This window comes from Phyllobates terribilis, unplaced genomic scaffold, assembly GCF_046119375.1.
Source record: "Phyllobates terribilis strain yellow unplaced genomic scaffold, ASM4611937v1 Scaffold_1__5_contigs__length_1240528914, whole genome shotgun sequence".
Lineage (NCBI taxonomy): Eukaryota > Metazoa > Chordata > Amphibia > Anura > Dendrobatidae > Phyllobates > Phyllobates terribilis.
In genome coordinates, this window is record NW_027362761.1 from 176,634,139 (window position 1) to 176,657,888 (window position 23,750).

Below are 23,750 nucleotides of genomic sequence, written 5' to 3' on the forward strand. Positions count from 1 at the left end.
TTGAAAAAGTCTGTGGAATATGGGGCTACATAGGGGAACATTATTGCTGTTTGGGGCATAAGGTGGTAATTAGTGATGAGCGAGCATTCTCGTTACTCGAGATTTATTCGCATGCTCTGGTGTTTTCCGAGTATCTTCGGGGTACTCGAATGTTATGTTTGAGTCATTCCGTGTGCAAGATTTTTGACTCTTTGACAGCTTTAATACATGTGAAGAATGCACACAGTGACTCAAACATAACATTCGAGTACGCCGCAAATACTCGGCGAGCACCCGAGCATGCTCACTGAACACGCTCACTTATCACTAGTGGCAATGTTATTGAGTTGGCGCCGAAAAAGGGCAGTACTTGTGTTGTGACCTAATAGGAGACACTATTAGGGTATTGGGCCATTATTATATTTCTGTCACTACCTGGGATTACTACTTTCAGAGGCATTATCATGTCACGACTGAAAGAAGTTTTTGTGATGGTCTGGGCCACACAGAGAAGAAAAGAGAGAGCTTGTTTAATAATATTGTTTATTAATATGTCTTAAAATTAATAAGCTTCAGACAGTGAGAACATTTTAAACACATCCTTTTATTGCAAAACATTTGTTACATAAAGTCCCGAAATGTCTACAGCGATATTATTCATCTCTAAACACATAACCTAAAAGTGCATTGTGAATCCAGTAAACCATTTCAAAGTCATTCTCTGTAAAATATTTCTATATTTACACAGTCATTCCATGAAGCAGTTTACAGCTTGCCACAGTCATATGTTACAGCATTTTTTGAGCAATATAATACACATGGCACGGACTGCTCTGTGGAATAACTGCATATGTACATTACATGGAGCTATTCAACACAACAAACAGCTAGAAATATTGTCAGGGGATGCCTTTAAAACATCCTCTGCTCCCTTTTCCTTAAAATCTATTGATCATCATAATATGTATAAATAAAATCCTAGTTATCTTCTATGAAATAGTATTGCAAACACTGTTCCAGACAGCAGTAGCAGCAAAGGTTCTCCTCGTCTATGGCCAAGGAGAACAAAACACTCATACCTTGAAGCATTACTCCATAGTCATTGACTCAACAGGTTATGATTGAGCACACGCTGAATGGCCAATAGCTCATAGTGTCACATCTATCACCCACATACAACAGCTCTTTGCTTTTATTCCCTTGCTGATATATTTCATGACATAAGTACAACTTAAAAATATTACACAGTAATAGAGGTGAGAAGTAGTCCCAGTTTTTGGACAACCTCTCTACGGATAATTACATTTCCCTTTGTTAAATTCTATTTTTTAGTACTGACTGGTTAAAATGTTCTTTTATCCAACCCTAGGACCGAAATTTTGTAGGACTATGTAATAAAAAATATCATTGCTGACATAGCCACCAAAACCACAAGATTAAGGCCTTGTATACATGGCCGTTCTGCGTTGTCCAAGGCCGTAATATGGCATCTATAGAGCAGTACCAGTGTATGCCACTGATCCATACACAATATTGTGCCATGTTCCATTGCATGCCATTTATGTAATTATTCTAGGTAACATAGTGATGTACGGAGATTGTGCAGTGTGCATGAGGTCTTATACTGACAGTCATCTTTTACAGAATTCAGTCTTGTTATGTTTGATATCAGCTCTCTGGAGAATACGGGAGCAGCTTCCCCTCTTTCCCTTATATATAAGCTTCTGGCTCCTATTTTATGCCTATTTTATCATTAGTCGCACAATTAAGTAGTTTTGGTCTCTGTTTCATAGGAATGTGGTTTATTGTACCTTTTAGCTTAAAATGCTTCAAAGTGCATTTCCTATATGTATATATATAATTTGTCAAATCCAGTGAATGTTCAAGATCTTGTATTAAGGATATAAACATATTGGTGATTATGTTACTACCCTTGCTATAAGGCCACGTTCACACTATCAGTATTTGGTTAGTTTTTTACATCAGGATCTGTAAGCCAAAACCAGGAGTGGGTGATAAATACAGAAGTGGTGACGTGTTTCTATTATACTTTTCCTCTGATTGTTCCACTCCTGGTTTGGGCTTATAAATACTGAGCTAAAATACTGACCAAAAGCTGAACGTGTGAACATGGCCTTAAGAGGATAGATGAAATTGGAAAAAAAAATTCTAGAAACATTTCCATTCTGGTCATTGGACTGTGTTTGGTCCTGCATCTCAAGTGTCGATATCAGACACAACCTGTGGACAACCTGGCAAAGAGTCGCCATTAATATTCTCATTCTACCTGATGTATGATGACATAGATATATATGACTGCTTCTATTCATCGATTCTATTGCCCATATTAACTCCAAATGCATTGACATAATGTATGGATCACGCCATTTTGGTATTTGTACAATGAAAAACAGAAGTTAACAGCGCTATCTTTTTCCGGAGCACTTTTTAGACAAATTATTGTTTTACAGTTTTTTGGACCCTACGATTACATATCTGACAGAAAGACACAAGTACCTTTTACTGCGCATGTCGGAGAGATCACACCACTTGTTTCTGTAAAGATGTAACAAATTGTGAAAGAAATGTTTCTCAAATTAGCATGAAGAAGAGAAAATGGCGTCGATTTTACCAAAAATATTTTTTGAATGCACACTAAATTTATAAGTATTTTATATGTATGTGGAGGGGATATATAAGTGGGGTCTACTGTACACAGTATCAGCTCATCATGCCCAATAAATGAAATGAAGGACACCAGGAAAACAAGTCCAAAACATTACATTGGAAAAATAAGAAAAAAATGAAGCTAAAATAATATAAATGTTGCTTTTAGAATAGAAGGCTTTATACGAGATATTATGGTATACATAACTTCCTGAATTAGAAAAATAATGTGCTCTCTTAAAAGATACAAATTATGTGTAATGCTTCAGGACTATTTCTTAAAGGGAACCTGACATCAGAATATTGCCTAATAAGCTAGTCCCTGGCTAATAAGCTAGTCCCTGGCTCCTGCAGGCGATTACAAGGCGTATACATCTGAGCTCACTGCGCATGACAAAGGCGTCCGGAGCCCGGATCATGCAGCCGTATGCCCTGGATTTCAAAGATGTCGGCACTGACATCACCTGCCGGAGCAATCAATCGCAGGGAAAGGACAGTTTCTCAAACCATGACTTGGCAAGTAGACCGTACTGGCTTGATGACCGTTTTCCACTCATAGAGGTTTTGCAACCACAGATTCACTTTAATTCTTGAAAAATAACCAAATTTCTTTTTAGATTGTTATGTTATATAAATTTGGATATGTCACTGGTTGAATACATTTTACACTGCAATGTCTCTGGTGTTTGTAGATATAACAGGTCAATTTTTAGTACTGTTTATATTTTTACACCAATTGAAATAAATAATATCCTTCCTAATGTACTATTTCTTGTCTACTACTTATTGAAACACAAGCTGGACACAAAAAGGGGTTATCCGGGACTATTTTAGTTTTTAAACATAGGGCTAAGAACTGACAGCCTTTTCTGCCTGGCACCGGCTCACAGCAATCACGGATCAGTCCTACTGGTAATTCTGCGGCTTCACATTAACAGAGCAGCTCTTCCTCTTCCAGGCTGCTCGTGCTGATTGACAGCCGCTCCCTGCAGCTATGCCATGGGGAGCCAGCTGTCAATCAGCATGACATTGCCAGTCACGTCCCTTCAATAGAGCAGAGCGAAGGAGGAAGAGCTACTCTATCAACTTGATGTCACCAGAAGCCACAGAATCACCAGCAGGAGCGGTCAGTGACTGCTCTGACCAGGCAGAGAATGAGCAGAACAGGCAGGTAGTTAGCCCCTACGTGCCTTTAAGTTCTTAGGTCAATAAGAAGAAAAATTGTCCTGGATAACCCCTTTAAGGAATTTTGGGGCTGCCTGCAAATTCTAAGCTAATACAAATGTGAGAGCAGACATGCTAAGAGGCCCATGCATTCCCCTCCTACATAATGTAAAGTTGCTAGAATAGATTGTATGCTTCTATGTAACATATTTTGGTTGTATGCCATTTTATCATTTGAAGTGAACTGTCCTTGAATGCATACCTATTACGTCCATAGCATCTAGCATGTAAATCTGTTGACTTAATAGGTCTCGTTAAACTTATAGACCCGATTCCACAAACAGTTCCACCAGAATTTTGGCAGAAAATGGTTTGAAATGTTGCAAAATTTTTGCACTACTCATAGTTGTGTAGAAAGTTAGCGAAATTTGGACCTTTTACTTTTAGACCCGGACAGAATCCGAGTTTTATTGTGATGTGGATTTCAAGTCTACTGGGGTTACTGAGCATATCAGATATAAAAACCAGGTAGGAGAAGAATGAAGAAAAATTGAAGAAAATACATGAATAAATAGATAAATACATTTAAAACTAAAAAAATATATTTTTTTACGACTATATCTGCACTGTTGTTTAATATTGGAATTTAAGAAATGTCATATCTTCATCAAATCTTTTATTTGTACAGATGTACTTGTCCCTATACAATATTACCACATTATTACTGACAAACTGGTCTTGGGAAGACAATTCCCTATTATCTTATACTATTCTGACTCTGACAACATCATTGCTTTCTAGCAAACCATCTGCATGGGATCACCTTTAGAGCACATGGGGTTCTATTAATGTTGTCAGAAAATGACTGAACATTTGTCAACAGCTGTCCAACTATATAATATTGCTTGCTTGCTATGCCCAAATCATTATTCATTTTGACAGGTATTGTGTATATTTTGGAATAACACAACCTGTGCGATTGGGATTGTTAAATTTGTAATCTCTCATATGAATATATACAGTATTATATATATATATATATATATATATATATATATATATATATATATATATAGATATTTATACATATATATATATATATACATATATACACTCAATATTCACAGTTACAGTAGCTAGCCAGAGATTCTTCTAAAGATAATCAAGACTACAAAGAATTAGAATTGTAAGGTTGGTGTCTTCATTTCTTCAATTATCTATAGTTGGACAAAGAAGTTGTCTCGTGAGGACACTCCCTATCCATATCCTTTCCTTATGAGCCCCGCAATGAGCCAGATTGGAGAGATGCTTAATGATAGTGATGAGAGTGCCTCCTGTTCTGCCAGGCTTGAGTCGCCATGTATTACAAGGACAGTCATTTATTTGAGACTACCACTATAATGGACCACATTCAATCATAAGACAGGTGGAATTTGGTGACGGACCTGTAGGTCTACTAAGAAAAATTTGTAGCTCTGCTTAAAGAGGACCTGTCAGCAGGATTTTTGATTGTAAAGTAAAATATGGCTATACTGGCGCTTTAATGAAGATTAAATTGATACCAATTTTGAAGAAATCTGTCTTCCCACTCTTCAGTAATCTCCATTAAAGTTATATACTAACGAGGTGCCAATGCAGGAGGGCAGGACACTGCACTTGGTCTTCTCCTGCCAATCTGGGATTCATTGGTCCCTCAGCCAGCCTCCAGTCTTTTCATTGACCTGCCTGCTCTGGCCAAAATCTCGCACAGGTGTTGTCATTGGCGGACAGCACATATGCAGATCAATTTCTCAGCTCAATTGTAAGTTACTGCACATGCTCCTCCACTGGCAATGATGTCACCTGTCAAAATCTCACGCAGGCATCATCATTGCCAGGGGAAGCGCATGTCCACTAACTTCCACATGATGTAATTGAGCCAAGAAATCGATCTGTGCATGCGCTGCATGTGGCAATGGTGCTGCATGTGTGATATTTTGGCCCAGGAGGCAGGTTACTGAAAAAGCCCGGAGGCAGGTATAGGGGTTGGTGAATACCTAGACTAGCAGCAGAAGACCAAGTGCAAGAGGAAGCCCCACTGCACTTGCATCTCATTAGCATAAAACATCAACGGATGATTACTGAAGAAAGAGAACATGTATTTCTTCAGAAAAGGTATCAATGTAATGTGCATTAAAGCCCCATTATGGTCATGTCTTTACTTTACAATCCTGCTGACAGGTCCTCTCTAATGTACAATGTTTATGCCAATAAAAGGAATGATTCTTTTTTATTTAAAGGGAGTTTCTCAAGAAAAGAACTTCTTCTCGAAAGACGGCTACCTTGGCAGTCAACTGATCACTGTGGTTTGGCTTCTGGAAGTCATACGTTGCCAATGATGTAAGCTGTCTGGTTAAGTGACTGGTCAGCCATGTAATCCATTGAAAAGACAAGTGCTCTGTGGCTCACCAAGGGGTCTCCAGTGTAAGGGGAATTTTCCTATGACAATAGCTTGCCCTACTAGGGTATATAGACAAGAGTTATCTTAATAAGTGAATGATTATTATGCCGTTCCCTAATAAATTATTTACTGCATTTATGTATTATTTGGTCAAGCTATTAAAATGTTTTATTGAAACTAATAAGTAATAACTAGAAGCTCCTGTGTCCAGCGTTCAGTCTGTACCGGGGCTCTGCACCTATGATATGTCGTTTATAATGCTGGTGACTTCTTTTATAGCTTAGGGGCCTTTGGATCCCCGTAGTCACAGGACCTGAATGTAATTGCTACCTCTCGACCTCTATAGCTACACCGCTACAATAAACCTTTATTATAGAAGAACATATGTCTTCATTTTTGCCTGTTCTCCTATTATAAAGAAATGCTTACTATCGTCACCTGATGCCAGTCGGCAGACTAAAGCGTTCTCTATATAACAACAATGCAGTTTTTATTAAACTCTATTCCAACTAAACATGCCAGCTAGATATTACCCAGTGATGATAACGTGATGGCAAGCTGTTTTATAGAGGTATGCCGGTGTGTGTGAGCCGTGACTTTATTTCTGCCCTGCGTGAATATATGGCCACAACGGTGATTGGTGTCTCCACTGACCTGCGAGTCTTGGATTCACTGACATGATTTGAAGGCAAAGGTTTTTTTTTAATCAAATACTAAAAATAAAAATGGAATTTCTACTGCTGTGCAATTAATAGTAATGTGTGAACAAAGGACAGAGGGAATAGTAACTGTGATTTCCCACTGCTTTCATAAATTGCTACAAGCTATTTACCAAGGTGCGGTGCTACAATTGTGCGTTTACGCTTAAGCATTCAATCTCCTTCCTTCTTTCTACGCTAAACAGAAACCAAGCTTGATGTACGGGCTCCATTTCATAAAGAGGTTGATTTCTCAATAGCCTCATATCAGTAATCTGTACTCTTGAAATAACTGCCCTATATGTCCAATCTGTGATTTCTGCCTACCTGCATTTCTCTTGAAATTTTACCCTTTAAAAACACATCCGTCATTCCTGTACAATGGCATGTTTGGCAATAACTTATCTTCATATTATACTTTATATATTACAGCCCTCCAATTTTATTTTGGGTAGGAAGTGACAGCATTTTAGAACTGAGAATCTTCTCTAGAAATAAAACTGATACATATATTTCACAGGGATCTTAAAGGGGTTGCCTGGTTTAAAGCTACAAGTCTGTAGTCATTCTATGTGACTGCAGACTTGTCAATCATCACATCGCGAGCACTGTGCACTGTAAAGATTCCCTGGTGCTGGTGCCGGGGCTGGCAGTCATGTGACCGCAAGTATGCAATATGCATACTCCCAGCCACATTCCAACTAGACTGTTTCTGGCTTCGCCTGCATTGAGCAAGGCTGCGTCCATCTACTTGGAATGTAGCCAGGAGTATGCATATCGCATACTTGCGGTCCCATTGCCGCTGCAGGGCATGCAATGTGACGATTCACAAATCTGCAGTCATGTAGAGTGACTGCAGACTTGCAGCTTAACACCGGACAATCCCTTTAAGGGAATCCAGTTTTTCCATAATATACCCTTCTAGTCATTTGCAGCGCCCATTACCTGCCTCATTCAAGGTCCAAAAGTTACAGCATAGAGCCATGCATGGTTGGGAAAGTATCATGTTATTATGATATAATGATAAACATATCATATTTTCAACATTTATAGGAAACACAATGTTAAATCTCTAGTCTATGGTCTGAAAATGCAATGTTTTCTGGCCAATTACAATATGATATTGTGGCTTGGGATGCCTCCCATACTATTTCTGTCTTTTTTAGACCTTCTAAATAATGTAGTATTATAACAGTTACAGTTAGTTCTGGACAACTTTATTTCTCACAGTGTTCTGTGGTGGCAGTGACTTAAAGGGAATCTGTCACCAGATTTTTGCTACCCAATCTGAGCGCAGCATACCATAGAGGCAGAGACCCTGATGTGTGGGCTGCTTAGTGTGTTTTAATAAAATCCCAGTTTTATCATCAGGAGATTATCACTAGAGGACTACTTGGCCTGCTACTAGGTAGTCCAGCCATGCCCCCATCACTGCTTATGCACATTATACCCAGAAAGCTGCCAATCAGTGGTGTGGGTGAGGTTATACACGGCTCAGCTTTCAGAAACCTGGTGGATCAGCAGCAGATATATCAGTTTTTAATCAAAATTGTAGCAAGCAGCCCAATAAGTCATACATTGCTGAAATCAGGGTCTTTGCCCCTACATCATGCTGCTCTCAGGTGAGGTAGCAAAAACCTGGTGACAGATTCCCTTTAACGGCAAGCTGCACATTTTTTGATGCCCCATTTTATTAGCCTGTTAAATACAGAATGGCTTTGGTAACAGGTGCGTTTTAGAGTTTGTGACATACTAAAAAATATTTCAGAAATTTAAAAAAAACACACTATTGAGTTCCAGTTCTTTAATGGGAACCTGTCACGTCGTTTTTCACTATTAAACTGGCCCCAGTGTGTTATTAGTGATGCAATGTGCAGCACTAACACATTGTTTTTAAGCAAAATGGCACGGTATTCATTTCAAAAAATCATTTTGTATAGCTATATTCTACCTTGTCTTTCGGTCATAGGGGTGGGCTTCCGTTGGTTTCAGTCACGGTCTCATCACCTTATCCATCCCCATGCACTTTGATTGATCTGCAGTACTGGCCCGACATCACGAAAACCTTCTCTATAATCCCTCGCTTGCGCAGTGACGAGCAGCTCCCTGGACATGTGCACTGAATCTGGGTGATCGTCCCCAGCTTCATTTACTGTGCGCGCGCATGCTCCGGAGCCGCTGCGAGTCACTGGATTTGTGTCGTCGCAATTGTGAGTGGCGCGAATGTGGTACGCGTGCTGTCTCCCCGCCGCACTGACTGTGACTCTTCCGCTCAGAAAACCGCCACTGCTCCGGAGCATGCACACACAGGAAAAGAAGCTGGGGACATACACCCAGATTCATGGCAATAGGGTACAGTTAGAATCGGTTAAATACTATCAACAAATGGCTAGTTAGTTGTAATTTCTAAAAGCTTCTAAAGAGGAAAGAAGGCCCATAGTGTGAACCCTAAATGTACTCAAACCCTTTATGTCCTGGGTAATGCCAACTGGAATAGAAGGGCATGATACTTGTGTGCCCTTCCCTTGATCCTTGTGCTGATTACCACCAATGATCTTGTCTAATATCGCAGTGCCCATATAAAAAACAGCCTTTCAAGTTGGGTGAAGGGCATTTGTATCTTGATTAAAAGTAAAATATGACCAAATCAAATAGCCCCCAATCTTGTCTCTATCTAACAATCATGTATCAAGTTAATTTTATAGTCCTGAATCATGTCAAGCCTGCAATTAAATTGTTCTCTGAGCTTCTGAGTCCCCTAGCAATAGAAAGGTCCCTCTGCAGCGTGCAAGAGCATTGGATAAAGGAAAGATTTTGGTTGGAAACTGAACTGAATCTTCTTACTCTTTACTACGTGATTTATATATGAAATATTTTGGTAATTAATTACATAAGTAAAGGTCTTTTTGAAATACGTAGATGTCTTTAAATGGTGTGTACGATACAGAGCTTGTATTATAAGTATACACATTCTATAGTATACCCAAATTGTGAACGCATGTTACATAGGTAAGCATACAGTGTTCACAAGGAAGGGTACTTTTTTTTTTCGGAGTAGCATGTTTTCAAAACCATAATGATCCTCTTCACAAAATGCACAAAGTGTATTATTGCCCTGTTATATTACTTTATGACACACAAAACATTCTCATTATGCAAGAAAAAAAACAACAAAAAACATAGTTCTGCCCTGTGACTTTACACTGGGTCAGTAATAAAAAAATAGCATTTGTCAACTACAGTGCATTCATGTAAAAATGAATGAAAATCCCAGATTTAAAAGGAAAAGTAGCCACGAGTTTTCTTTTCATTGTCTTTTTTTCATCTTAGAGTGTCGGCACCTTAACAATGATATAAACTGGCAGTGATTGCAAAATACAGAATCTACCATAGAAAAAAACTAAAAACCACTGAAACAAAACAGTGAAGGTTAGCATACCATACTCCTCACATACAAACATGTATCATCATATTATCACAGCTTTTAAAGCATGCGTTTACTGAGGCAACTGCATTGACAACACATCGTAAAAAAATAGATATTACATTACACCATAAAATTACATTCATCCTGAGCTTGCTTGACTGTGCTAGAATGCCCATGAAAGACAAAAAAGGTTTATTTGGATATATATATATATTATAGAATAACTTTCTTTCCTTATTTGTTATACAAAAGGCATATTTTCTTTTAGTTTTGCTCACTTTTGTTAAAAAAAAAAAAGACGCACTGTCATGTGGCACTGGAAGCTAATACAGAACAGACAGGCCAGTAATCATGCCACAATTACGTTGTCATGTTTGTTCCTTCGGTCATGATCAACAGCGTTGTTGGCAGAGCAAGATTCAGACCTGAGAGCTCCTGTGGAATACATTGAACAGGACAAGGGAGGCTTCTGAACAAAGAGTAAACACAAGAGATATCAAGTACATTTTATACAGTGTGTGCTCCAATAGAAAGGTCCCTCTGCAGCGTGCAAATTATTAAACGCCTCCTGTGAAATCAGGGAGGCCTCATATGATCAACTCAACATTTCAATTTAGTATAACAAAAACCTTGAAAAGAGGCTTAATGCAGATTCTGAATGACATGAAATGCAAATGAATCATATTATCTTGTCCAAATCCTTACGTACGAATGCGTTCTACTAAAAATGAGAAGCTATTTTGCTGCCAGATTAAACAAAGTGATTGCTTGGCAAGTGGTTGGTGGTGGTTTCTGTCCATGTTCCACGATGTGAGGTCACGGTATTGTGATAAAAATGCTGCGGGTGGGCAACTGTTAAACATATATTCATCCAAAGGAAAAAATAGTTTTATATCTAACTATGCTTGCTTTCAAAACTACGGAAGGCTGATGTTCTCGAGAGTCTCCTCATGGATAAGGTGTCACCTCGACTTTCAGGCCTCGATGACTTACTCCTTTGGAATGGATTTCTAAGGCTTGTAGTGTTACGCTGCCTATCAAGTTTATCGCTTATTGAATAACTCTTCTTTGCGTGTTGGTACAACACATTGGGCTCTTCTGCAGAATAACTATTGGCCCTTTCTATTTTCGGGAATGATAAGTTATTCAAGAATGTTTTTGAGGTTGAACTTTCATGAGAAGGTAAACATTTGCTTTTTCCTTCTGTGTCAGGATCTTCGTTATCCGAGCTTGGGTGACTTAGTTCAGCTTCTCTTTCTGGATGGCAACCGCTAATATCTTCTACTTTTTCTCGGACACATCCTGGAGATGTTGACCTCTCTGCAGTGGCCTGCGGAGTGTTGTTCACACATCTGGTATCAATACAGTCTGTAATACTTGTGTATTCTGCAGACTTTACAGGTACACAAAGATTACTATAATAGCTTTTAGATGGAGAAAACATAAAGCTTTGTGATTTTACAATTGGGGTCTCTTCTAAAACAAAAGGAGCTGTGGCAAGTAAACGACTGCTTTTTGAACGCTCTAATGTATGGTACATAGGAGGGTCTAAATCCCAGGGATTTGGTCCACTTAGCAAACTTGAGTGTTCTGGAAGATACCCAATTGTGTCCATTGTTGTTCCCTCCTCATAACTAGGATTGCGACTACAACTACTGCCGCAATGGGAAAAGGAACTACAGCCTTGACCTGCTCCTTCAGTGTGATCACCACATCCAACATTCATTGAGCTTTCTCCACAGTCTATACCAAATTGTGCCTCATCCATAGCTGAAACATAAATATCGATGCAGGAGGAAGGTCTTCTAGAATTTGGAGCTACTGACAAAGAATTAAGTGGGGAAGAAGTAGGTTTCATATCTTTTGATATAGAATGTGAGCTTATAGCTCTGTGCAGACTTACTGTCCTCTCTTTAAAAAAACCTTCAAATTTTTCCAACCCACTTTTGTCTTTCAAGTTTGTTGCATAAAATGACTGACTTCTCATTCGAGGCATAAGTGTAGGAGATGTAGGAGACAATGGTTCTTCTCCAACCGGGTCTATAATATCATGTAATTTGTAAGTATTCCCTTCTTGGCTGTTAAAGCTGCTCTGTCTTATAATATAGGCTGCATCAGTACAATCTGAGGAAGTTCTGGATCTTGCTTTAGTTGTCTCTACTCTTTCGACTCCAGAAAGCTTTTCCATGGCTGTAGCCATTCTTCCCAGCATCTCTTCAAGTTGAGCAAGTCTTATATCAACTGTTTGAAGCGATGCCTTCATGAAATGCTCCCGTTCATTTACTTCCTCGAGGCGCATGGACATATTTTCCACTCTAAGTAAATAAAGTAAAATTGCAGACTAAATCAGAGTGAATAACATGAAATATAGCATCAGCAACATACAGCTTATTATTCTTATCTAAATGATTTTACTGAAGGAGTGTTTCATAGAGAACATGTATCAGACTTTTTAGATGTAAATTCTTGTCGACAGATAATGTACCCATTGATGCAGAATCCAAATAACTATAAATAAGAATTCCACTTTTATTAAATAGATTACATCTGTCATTGGCATTATTCTGTAGTCTGGTAAAAGCATTTCAATACAATTCTTACATTGTTGTTAAAATTCAATTCATCCCTCTAATTGCAAACGCTGGCTTTTCAAAGCTTGTCAATAAGAAAACTTCAGCAAAGGCATTTTACTAAATACATTACCTATTATTAAAAAGAAGGAGAATGACATATATGTTTTAGGTTCTACGGAGGCATTGTTGTTGTTTCCATTACTTGGTGTAAAAAACTCAGCTTAATTTTTTTGGCCAAGTTTACGGTGGGGAAAATTTTGAAATATTTCAAAATATTTTGTCAGACAGAGAAAAATGTTGTCATCTTTACATCTTTTACATGGAAAGGCACTTCCATTATCAATATAATTCAGTAAGAGTTGAAACTCTAAAATGCCGGATTAAAAGAGATTCTAATGGCAAAAACAATATTAAAATTGAAAACTAGATGGGAGAATTTAGAATGACAAAGCATATTGAAAGGTAAGTATGTAACTCGGGAGAGAATTTGCAGATTTCAATAAAGCAATGCAGTTTGTATTGTTTATGAACTATACTAATCTACTGCATGTGTTTTACATCTTTTATTTTTTACAATGCATGTAGCATGGTACCTGTACCTGAATCAATTAATAATTGAATTATATCAGCTAACCATAGATAGATTATACATGCTTGATACTTAGATGTTTTAGTATCAAGGATCAACATCAGAATTGGTTTTCCATTTATGTAAAAAGTCTCCTAATTAATATGGCTGTAAGGAACGGGAAAGATAATACAGCTGTTACGCATTGAAACCCTATGAGTCAAATTGCTATGCTGTGCACATCAAATGATTGTCACTTAGCAGTCAAGCCTGGCCATTCCCAACCCAATTTGTGTTATTAATACAATATTTTGTAGATAAATTTAGAGAGAGGCAATTATTTTACTGAAATAGTTGAAGATGCAGTAAAATAATTACTATGACTAGAACCATATACTGTAAGACTTTTTCCTTGAGTCTCCATACATTTTAGAAATAAAAAAAAACTCTCAACAAGATGGATACAATCACAGGAATTATTTGCACATCATTAAAAATGTTAAAAAGACACTTTGGTCAAAATAGGTTTACTGCATATTAATAAGCAATATGTGATGTATATACAGTACAGACCAAAAGTTTGGACACACCTTCTCATTTAAACATTTTTCTGTATTTTCATGACTATGAAAATTGTACATTCACACTGAAGGCATCAAAACTATGAATTAACACATGTGGAATTATATACTTAACAAAAAAGTGTGAAACAACTGAAAATATGTCTTATATTCTAGGTTCTTCAAAGTAGCCACCTTTTGCTTTGATGACAAGAACACTATACCTTCACTATTTGCACAGCCCTCATATGCTGTCTCTAATGACTTTTTGCTCATACCTACCGAAGGCACCCTCTCCACTTTCACTAAGAGATCCATGACAAGCAATTAATTTAACTCTATGATAGTACAATACCCACAGCCAATCCAGAGCTTCGACTCTCAGGATTCCCACACTACTGAAGAGCTTTCTTATGAGCATATTGATAATAAAGCCCGGGGTTCTCCACCATAATGCTGTAAAAACTGGGGAATGATTGTAGACTGATGGCTGATGCTAATACAGCTATAACAAGAACGTGGCCTGGGGTACCTGCGGACACCAGAGAAGCTGTGGACCATCAGTCATTGCATGTGTTTCATAGAGCCAGGGAGTCCTCTCTTGATTTAAAAATAAAGAACAAAACACATTATGATTTGTGTCTCTTTAGGTGAATAGAAATTGATAGATCTGATCATTATGAATATATATGTAACTACTGATTATTGCTGTAATGTAACATTTCTAGTCAGACCACAGAGAAAATTGATACTTGTAAACCCAGCCTAACATTTAATTAGAAAAGTGACTAATTGAAGCATTACAAAAAAATGTCTCACCTTTCTGCAGTGACTCGAATTCTTTCATCGTTAGAAGAGTTAAATCGATCATCTTTTTCTCTAAAATACTCTTCTATGCACTGTTCTTCAAAATCATGTACTTTCTTAAGCTCGTCCTCTGTGATAAACAGCTCTGTTGAGGAGAAGGCACAGACAACGCTCAGAAACATTGTGTTAAAAGGTTTAGCCTTTTAGAGAAGTAAATGTATCCTTGAAGAAAATAAATAAATCTTATTAACAGTGCATCGACACGCTAAAATGTTCTATGTCATCTAGAAGTGTTTATCTTATGACGATAATGACTTTTTATACTCAAGCCAGCCAGTAGTCAACTGGTTGCCGCAGGTTTGGTTACAATTGACCACACATTTCACCTGTTGATCATTCAAATTAATGACCATCCATGTAGTATATAGAAGAATGAGGGGGCACTGGCCCATAAAGGAGGGTCCCTAGTAAGAGGTCCAGTTCTATCACAATGAAATGTTCCATTTTCTTCACTCTATAGCGTGAGCATTTTCAGAGATATGAGAAGTTCATGTGCACTGCTTGATGATAAAACAATGGCTCATGGTGGAAAGAGAATTGGTCTTAAAGGTGTTCCTTTTATTGCCACATAGGTTTTATAACATATTCTAAGGTTAGGGTCACACAAGAGAAATCGGGCCGATTATGCTAATCAACTCTGATCAAACTCTGAAAATATCAGATTTTCTTGGATGTGGAGAATAAAAAAAATCTTCACAAACTCTAGGAGCAAAACAGTCCCTGATTTTTAAAAGGAATTGACCGCTCTAAACTTGTTGGAAAATAAAGTATAAATGGGCCACGATGCCACTCATTAGTTTATCTTTTTTTTACCTTTTTACCCAGTTTTATAGTGAACAATTGTTGCTGTCAGTATAAAGAAAACAGGGCTCTAATGTCCTTATCCACTTGTCTTAACAGAGAAAGAGCTGAAGCTGAAGTCTGTTCAAATAGAAATAGTATTTCATGGTGATGGTCCCTAATTCTGTAAATGTAAAGGGTTATTTCCATCCTGGTCTTTAATAGCCAAGAAAGGAATAAATGCTTCTAGGTTCCAAGCACCAGAGGCTGAGCTACGGAAACAGCCTAGCACAGCTGCCCTGTACTGTTTGCATAACTCCTGTAGAAATGAATGGAAGTTATGGAAACAGCATAACTAAGTGAGCACCACTGTTGGCGTAATTCGCACGGTGCAGAAACACAAGGCTCCTATGCATTGCTATGGACTTACAGAAAGAGAGGCTGGAAGCCTAGATAGATGATCAACAGAGTCCATTATGGTGTAAAAATAGAGAACTTTATTATTAAAATACATGAAGGTAGGTGGGGCGATGTGAGGAACAAATGCATTATGTTTACATGTAAAAAACACGCACACAAGGAAGAGTACCCATATATAGCAATTATATCAGATGACAAATGTCAAACTCAAGGCAAGGGTGACCCCTTGATAAAGACTCGTGCCGAAACGCACGTCGGGGGTCGCACACAGGTCTCAGTCCCTGCAGTTGCTGGCATTCGCCTCAGGTATGCCCTCCATTAAATTCATTAAATAGTTTTATCTATGTGATACATGATGGGTGTTTATACATCCCTGACCACATGGGTCTTGGGCCCTGTTATCCACTTGATATATGCTTTGAGTTTGACATTTATCTGATATAATTGCTAGATATGGGTATTCTTCCTTGTGTGCGTGTTTTTTACATGTAAACGTATGAATTTGTTCCTCACATCGCCCCACCTACCTTCATGTATTTTAATAATAAAGTTCTCTATTTTTGCACCATAATGGACTCTGTTGATCATCTATCTAGGCTTCCAGCCTCCCTTTCTGTATATTATATATGATGATTGGTCCGTATTGTAGTTTTACAGTTGGCAGTCTAAAGCGATATGGATAAAATAAAGGTATATCTTTATATCATTTACATACTGCTTTTGTCTGAAAGCCACTTTCTCAATTGCTATGTACTTGTATGAGCAGCATAGCAGAACTGCATCTGGCTGTTTTTGCAACCCACTTTTTGGTGGCTGGCACCTAGAAGCAGTTATTACCGTCTCGGCCATTAAAGGCTGAGATGGGAATAGACCCTTTAAGAACACAGAGAAATATATTAGTGGAGACTAGAAAAGCTGTTCAGTGCACCATTCCCAGCTCAGAAATCTTCCCTGTTTTCCATCTTGTCTACAATATATTCATGTCCTACCTATGCACTTTCTTTATGACCATATCCATTGCTGTACATGCTGTCACAAATATCCATTGAAAACAGACTATAAACAACTCAGTCTGTTCTTCAGAAGAAAGTGGAGACAAGGTCAGAATGACAATTAACTGCGCCATCATACTTGTTTCTGAGCCACGTGTGACACCTGTATTCAGAGTCAGTACTAATGGCAGAAAAGAGATACTTTGTGTCTGGATATTATCCAATCTACTCATGTCCTGATGACAAAATGATTAAAGCTGCTTTAGCTGCTCTTCAAAACTCTCCTTCTATTAGGCCTCTCGTATGTGATATTAAAGCTTCCAAAGCTGCTGGCTATTTAAACATGGACTATAGGAAATGTTATGTATGTACAATAAACATAACAGTGTCATATGGCTGTGGGCCTCTAATTTCTATGATTATTTATCAGTGCCATCAAGATGCCATATTATGGAGGTATGAAGCATAATAGCGCTATGTAAATATATCAAAGGTCAAACCAGAGATCTGTTAAGTGATCTATTTATACATAGGGTTGTAAATATAACAAGAGGCATTCACTATTTCTAGATGAAGAAGGTGTCTACATTAACACAGTAGAGGGTTCTTTACTGTAAGGCTATGTTCACACATGTTGGGTTTTTTCAGCGTCACAAATCTGCAGCAAAACCCAACTCTGGCAGGAAATCAGCTGCGTCAAAAACGCAGGTTTTGCTGCATTTTTTTGTGTGTTTTTTCAGCGTTTTTTTCAAAGTCCTTTTGTCTCTTTATGCATGTGCATAAAGTCCAGTGAAAAAAAAAATCTCATTCTGGTTTTGGCATAGTGGGGGAGGTGAATTGTTTTGGAATAGTTTAGACACTGGCAATGTATTGAGTTTGTATGACACTATTTTCTTTCACACTATGGGGTCTGCCATTCAGTTACACAGGCATTGTTCAATTTCACACCTCACTGGGCCACAGGTATTGTTCAATCTAATATGTAGCTCAGCTAATGTTTACACTGTACTCATCACTAATTTAATTAAACTCTCCTAATACAAACTACCATCTCAGTGACCAAGACAAGATGGTTAATCACAAAAATAAATTACCTCCAATGGGTGAAAATCGCTTAAAAAAAGCTGAATAAAGTGACATGCTCTATTTTCCAAAAACCCAGCCAAGGCACAAAATACAAAAAAAAAAACTAGATGTGTGAACAGAGAATTCTGGTTTCTCATAGACTTTGCTGCTACTGCAAAACGCTGCTGAAAATTTGCATAAAATTCTGCAGCAAAAAACGCTGAAAAACCCAACATGTGTGAACATGGCCTAAGAGCAGTGAAACTATGGAACAATCTGCCAGAGAAACACACCAAGACACTTTTGATCTCTTTTAGTTATTCAGTAAAAGAGAGTAAAAGTGTCTTGGTGTGTCGCTTTAGAGTAATGAAATTATAAATTACGGTCAAGAGATTATTGGAAATGAGTCCTTAATAAATGAATTTTGCCATACTTTGAATCGGGAAGATAATAAAAATTGTCTTGGAAGTTTTCCTTGGCTCTCAATTAACATTACCAGAGAATAGGCAAACAGGAGAAACTTGTTCCTTTTTTCAGTCTTACAAAATATAGTATTTTACTATTATCTAAGTGGGCACAAAGGGCAACCTTAAAGGGGTTTTCCAGTTTCTGAAAGCGCTTTTCCTCAGGTGCAGTTTGTGTTATTACAAACAAACTGTGCTTTAGGATTTGTGCATACCGAGTCTTTTTGCTGAGTTTTTGGAGCGCAAACTGAGCAGAAACTCCATGATTTTCAGGACTTTTGAGTTTTTGAGGAAGATATGGAAAATTTCTGCTCAGTTTCTGTTCCAAAAAATTAGTGTGTACATCCCTTTACTCACCCTCCCTGTGTCATGCTCTGTGTCTCCACCGCTGCTCCGGGTGTCTGGTATTGTCTGCAGCGTTGACGTCACATCGACAGAACTGCAGCAAATCAGTGAGCTCAGCGGCTCTGTGCTGTTCGCGCCATTTACTGCTGAGCTCAGCTATCCTTATCACTGTGACATCAGCGCTACTGACAATACCAGACACTGGGAGCAGCAGCGGAGACTCAGCGCTGGACCTGGGAAAGAGGTGAATAAAGCACAGCTTGAATTTTTAATTTGGCAGATTAGGTTCAGATGCATTCTTAATAAAATATTACAAATATAATATTAACAGAAATTTCATAACATCCTGTTAATAATGCATATTTTCTATTCCTAAGCAATTCGATAATATTTTCTGAAGACTTTACAGCATTTCTTTGTTTTTCATTATTGTTATATGAACAGTACATGTCTGTATGTGGCATGTTGTGCCAGTCTTACTTAATCCATAGTCTCTTTCATCTTGGTCACTTTCATGTTTCCTCCATCGACAACAAAGATGTTTGCAAATCATAGTGAAATGGCTAAAAATAATTAAAGGAGGTGGCAAGACAGGCCTTTCATGAAATGTCATTATCAGCTGGTATCGCTGGAATTTCCAAACCTGGTTTGAGATGGACTTGACTTCAAAGAACGTGTTACTGGAAAGAAACATAAGAGACATATTCCACATTCAGAAGTTTATAATAACCACAAGAAAATCAATGCACATTCATATTCAATCAACTCACACATTGAAAATTAAATTATTGGGATCACGAGTAACATTACACAGTTTTATTTAAAATTAGGAATGTAAATCTTATATCAGAATGTGTAATGGTCATCCTACACAAACATAAGGCGCTAGTGTAAATAGTAATTCCAGAACATACTATTGCTTGGAATGGTTCATTAACAGTTGGAAACCTTGGAGTAAGCTGCCAGGACTTCATTTGCAGTCACTTGAGACCTCAGGCTGACATAAAATAGATTTTGGAGTGCATGCACACAGCAAAACAATGTACCTTGAACCTACAGAATACAGAGACACATGAGGACCCTTTAAGGGAAAGGTTTATAGTAGGAGGACAACAGTGGTGCTTATCCAAGCACCAATAAGGTAGAGATGTCAAGGGAATGAGCAAGAAATATGTGTCTGGAAGCCCCGGGGCACAGCTAGCAGGGGGCACTGTTGGGCTGTCTGATGTGGCGTTCCAATGTATCTCCCAGTGGCTGCATTCTGCCATCCCTCTCGGAGTGATATTCGGCCATACTCTGAGCTGGATGTCAAACTGACAGTCGGTTCAGAGAAGTTGTAACATGCCGGCTCCCAGCTTTCAACTATACTCATGTTTTTCAGGCGCAAGTACAATTGAAGCCCTGATCACCGGCACTTCCGGGTCAGGGCGATGTCAGCAGCATGATCAGGTGATCTGTTGACATCACTCACCTACGCCGCATAGGCGTTGAAAGTTGGTATGGAGCTGAAGAAACCTAAGCCTTATTACCATGGGGAATCTTGTGATGGGAGAGTATGGGTGGGGTGTACAATAGGTTGTAGAGGAGAGTGGGGGGTAGAGTATGGGTGTGGGGGGGTGGGAAAGAGAAAGAGTTTGATCAGACAGCACAGGGGGGAAGGAAATGTGTGAACAGACAGCATAGGGGGGTGATGTGTGAAGAGACAGTATGGGGAGAGTGGGAGGGGGGAAATGTGTGAGGAGACAATATGGGGAGGGAGAGACAGTATGAGTGGAGAAAAGTGTGATGGGGCACACTATAGACACTGACTAGTGGGTGTGGTGGTGGCATGGGGGGACAGTGTTGGAGGCAGAATAGAGAGAAGGCAGCATTTGGAGACAGTGTGAGGGCACAGTATGGAGGGGACAGTATGCAGAGGGACGTATGAGGAGGGGGCACAGTATAGACACAGATGAGGACACAGTGAGAGGGGACAGTAGGAACAGTGTGAAGAGGGGGCACAGTATGGAAAGGAGAGGGCAGTGGAGAGAGCATGTGTAGCACCCCGAGGGCTCGGTTGCTACAGAGGTATCGCATCTCAGTTAGAGGTGTGGTATCTCACTTCCAGGTAAGGATGGAGTGTGGATCAGGACCCTGACAGCTGCATGCATTACACCACATTTCTGGGGGACAGCTCGACGGTGCTCCCAGCAGCGAGCACGACAGACCATGTCACTGGCTGGAGTGGGAGGGAACACCCATAACAGGGGGAACCCAGTAGTGCAGGAGCAGAGAGGAAGCAGTTCCTGGATGCACAGAGAGAGGAGTATAAAAAGGTGGGGGCCATCTTAGGAGGGAGTTCTGTGAGAGGAGAAGGCAGGGAGCAGAGCTGCTGCATGGGCTCTGCTCCCTTGGCAGGCCTAGCACAGAGGCCGGAGCCTGAGGGAAGAAAGAAGGGGAGCAGGGAGGCTCCAGGAACATGGAGGAAGGAGGGACCCCAGGGGTGCAGAGCGGTCAGTAGCCACTGCACGCCCGAATTCACCTGAGTGGAGGGGTCAGGCCACAGAAGGGGAACCGGATCCCTAAATTGGTGGAGGAGAAACTACACTCAGCCAAGAACCGGAGGTTGCGACCATTCATTGGTGCAGCCCCCTGCTAAACCTGCTAGGAAGGCACCACATAGGGCCCAGGGAAAACGGCCGGCACGTTAACCCGACAAAATCCGAGGCAGCCGGACAGAAGTGAGGTCACTGGTGGGGTATGAGAGGCCAGAGAAAGGACACATAAAGGGGGTCCTGTGAAGCGCTTCTAAATTACCTGGAGGTTGATCGAGCCCCTCACCTGGTGAGCGCAGCACGGCTCGGGCAGTCCTTGCTGACAGAAGTGACCTGGATAACAACTGTGAGTAAAAGACCCTGGACTGCATCATTGGACTCTGTGTGATTACTGCTACGCCTGTACCATCACTCCCATCCTCCCTACACGCTGCCCTGAGGCTACGCTCCTCCCGTGGGGAGTTATCCTACCCCTGTGCTGCACACCAACACCAGCCTCAGCGGTCTGCCTTGCAGCGGCGGTTATCCCTGACCGCAATCCACGGGTGGAGTAGTCGGACATTCAAAACACTGATAAATAGACTGCCACAATTTGGTCTGACCACCCTGAGCCACGGGATCGGGTTGCCACTACTACCCCCAGCATCGTACAGAAGCCCGATTCCGGGTACCCCACGGCCCAGGGGGTGAGTCACATGTACCATAAGAGACAGTGTGGGAGTCATATTTTATGTAGGGAGAATAGTGAGGGTCAACCATTATTCAGGGGCACAGCGTAGAGCAGATATGTTTATTTAGAATCATAATAATTAGATTGTTATTTTTAAGGGCACAGTGTTGGGATGTGCTGCAGAAGACTAAAGAATATGGAAGTCTGCAGAGACAAGCTGTGGATGTAAAAAGTCATTATGGCATTTGGACTAGATAGAGAAGAAAAGAAAGAGAATGACTCCAATCAGAAAATATGCAACCTATAAAGGTACCTGGATGCAAGTGTTTATTTGTTATACTGCCTGCCTTACATGAGTACTGTGCTTCTATCACGCCAGGTGTGGGGAAGACTTAGTGCAACACAGAGGGAAGAGGGAAAGGGAGCCCAGACACTAGGGAAAGGGGGAAATGGAGACCTCCTAGTCTGGTCTAGTATCACCCTGTCTCAACTACCATCCCTATATTGCCTCTTCAGCAATCGCCGCATACGTGCCTCGCCCTTTCTTTCCCTGGCGTATGGCTAAGGCTAGGGATGGGAGGAGATGAGCACTAGTCGATCTCCACTAAACTCTATGAACAACAAGGGTAGACAAACAAAAATGCTTAGCTTTAGACGACTCCAGACAAATGCGAACTCGACCTCAAGCTCCAGACAGGATGAAGAACTGCTCTTGCTAAGCCTTTACAAGTAGAAATGAATATAGCCAGCACCTCCCTCTCAGACACACCAGGTATATATACACCCAGGCAAGGGAGCTAATTACCAGAGGGAGGTAGCTGCTAGGTCCTAGAGACAGCCTCTCATCTAGGAAGATGTCTGCAATGCCAAACGTAGAGATCTCCTGCAACCAACTGCAGGGCGACTGTCTGTCACCTCTGAAACACCCATGACAGCTTCCTTTATGGTCCGCAGTCTAATGATAACTATTAAGGACATACTGTGATTTATTTATTTATTTTACTCACTTACAGTACAGACCAAAAGTTTGGACACATCTTCTCATTTAAAGCTTTTTCTGTATTTTCTTGGCTATGAAAATTGTACATTCACACTGAAGGCATCAAAACTATGAATTAACACATGTGGAATTATATACTTAGCAAAAAAGTGTTAAACAACTGAAAATATGTCTTATATTCTAGGTTCTTCAAAGTAGCCACCTTTTGCTTTGATGACTGCTTTGCACACTCTTGGCATTCTCTTGATGAGCTTCAAGAGGTAGTCATCGGAAATGGTCTTCACTTCACAGGTGTGCCCTGTCAGGTTTAATAAGTGGGATTTCTTGCCTTATAAATGGGGTTGGGACCATCAGTTGTGTTGTGCCGAAGTCAGGTGGATACACAGCTGATAGTCCTACTGAATAGATTGTTAGAATTTGTATTATAGCAAGAAACAAGCAGCTAAGTAAAGAAAAACGAGTGGCCATCATTACTTTAAGAAATGAAGGTCAGTCAGTCTGAAAAATTGGGCAAACTTTGAAAGTGTCCCCAAGTGC

The 23,750-nt window shown here is 39.8% G+C and overlaps 1 protein-coding gene across 2 annotated transcripts in view; it reads right to left on the minus strand.

Moving 5' to 3' along the window:
- Window positions 1–578: 578 nt before the first annotated feature.
- Window positions 579–23,750, minus strand: part of TRPM3 (transient receptor potential cation channel subfamily M member 3) — a 717,940-nt gene continuing 694,768 nt past the window's right edge. For both annotated transcript variants that reach the window (XM_073670333.1, XM_073670354.1), the window contains 3 exons: window positions 19,490–19,689; window positions 14,896–15,028; window positions 579–12,690 (listed from right to left, as the gene is read on the minus strand). In XM_073670333.1, coding sequence (XP_073526434.1) covers window positions 11,271–12,690; window positions 14,896–15,028; window positions 19,490–19,689 — 1,753 coding nt within the window. In that variant the 3' untranslated portion in view covers window positions 579–11,270. The remainder of the gene's footprint in view (window positions 12,691–14,895; window positions 15,029–19,489; window positions 19,690–23,750) is intronic.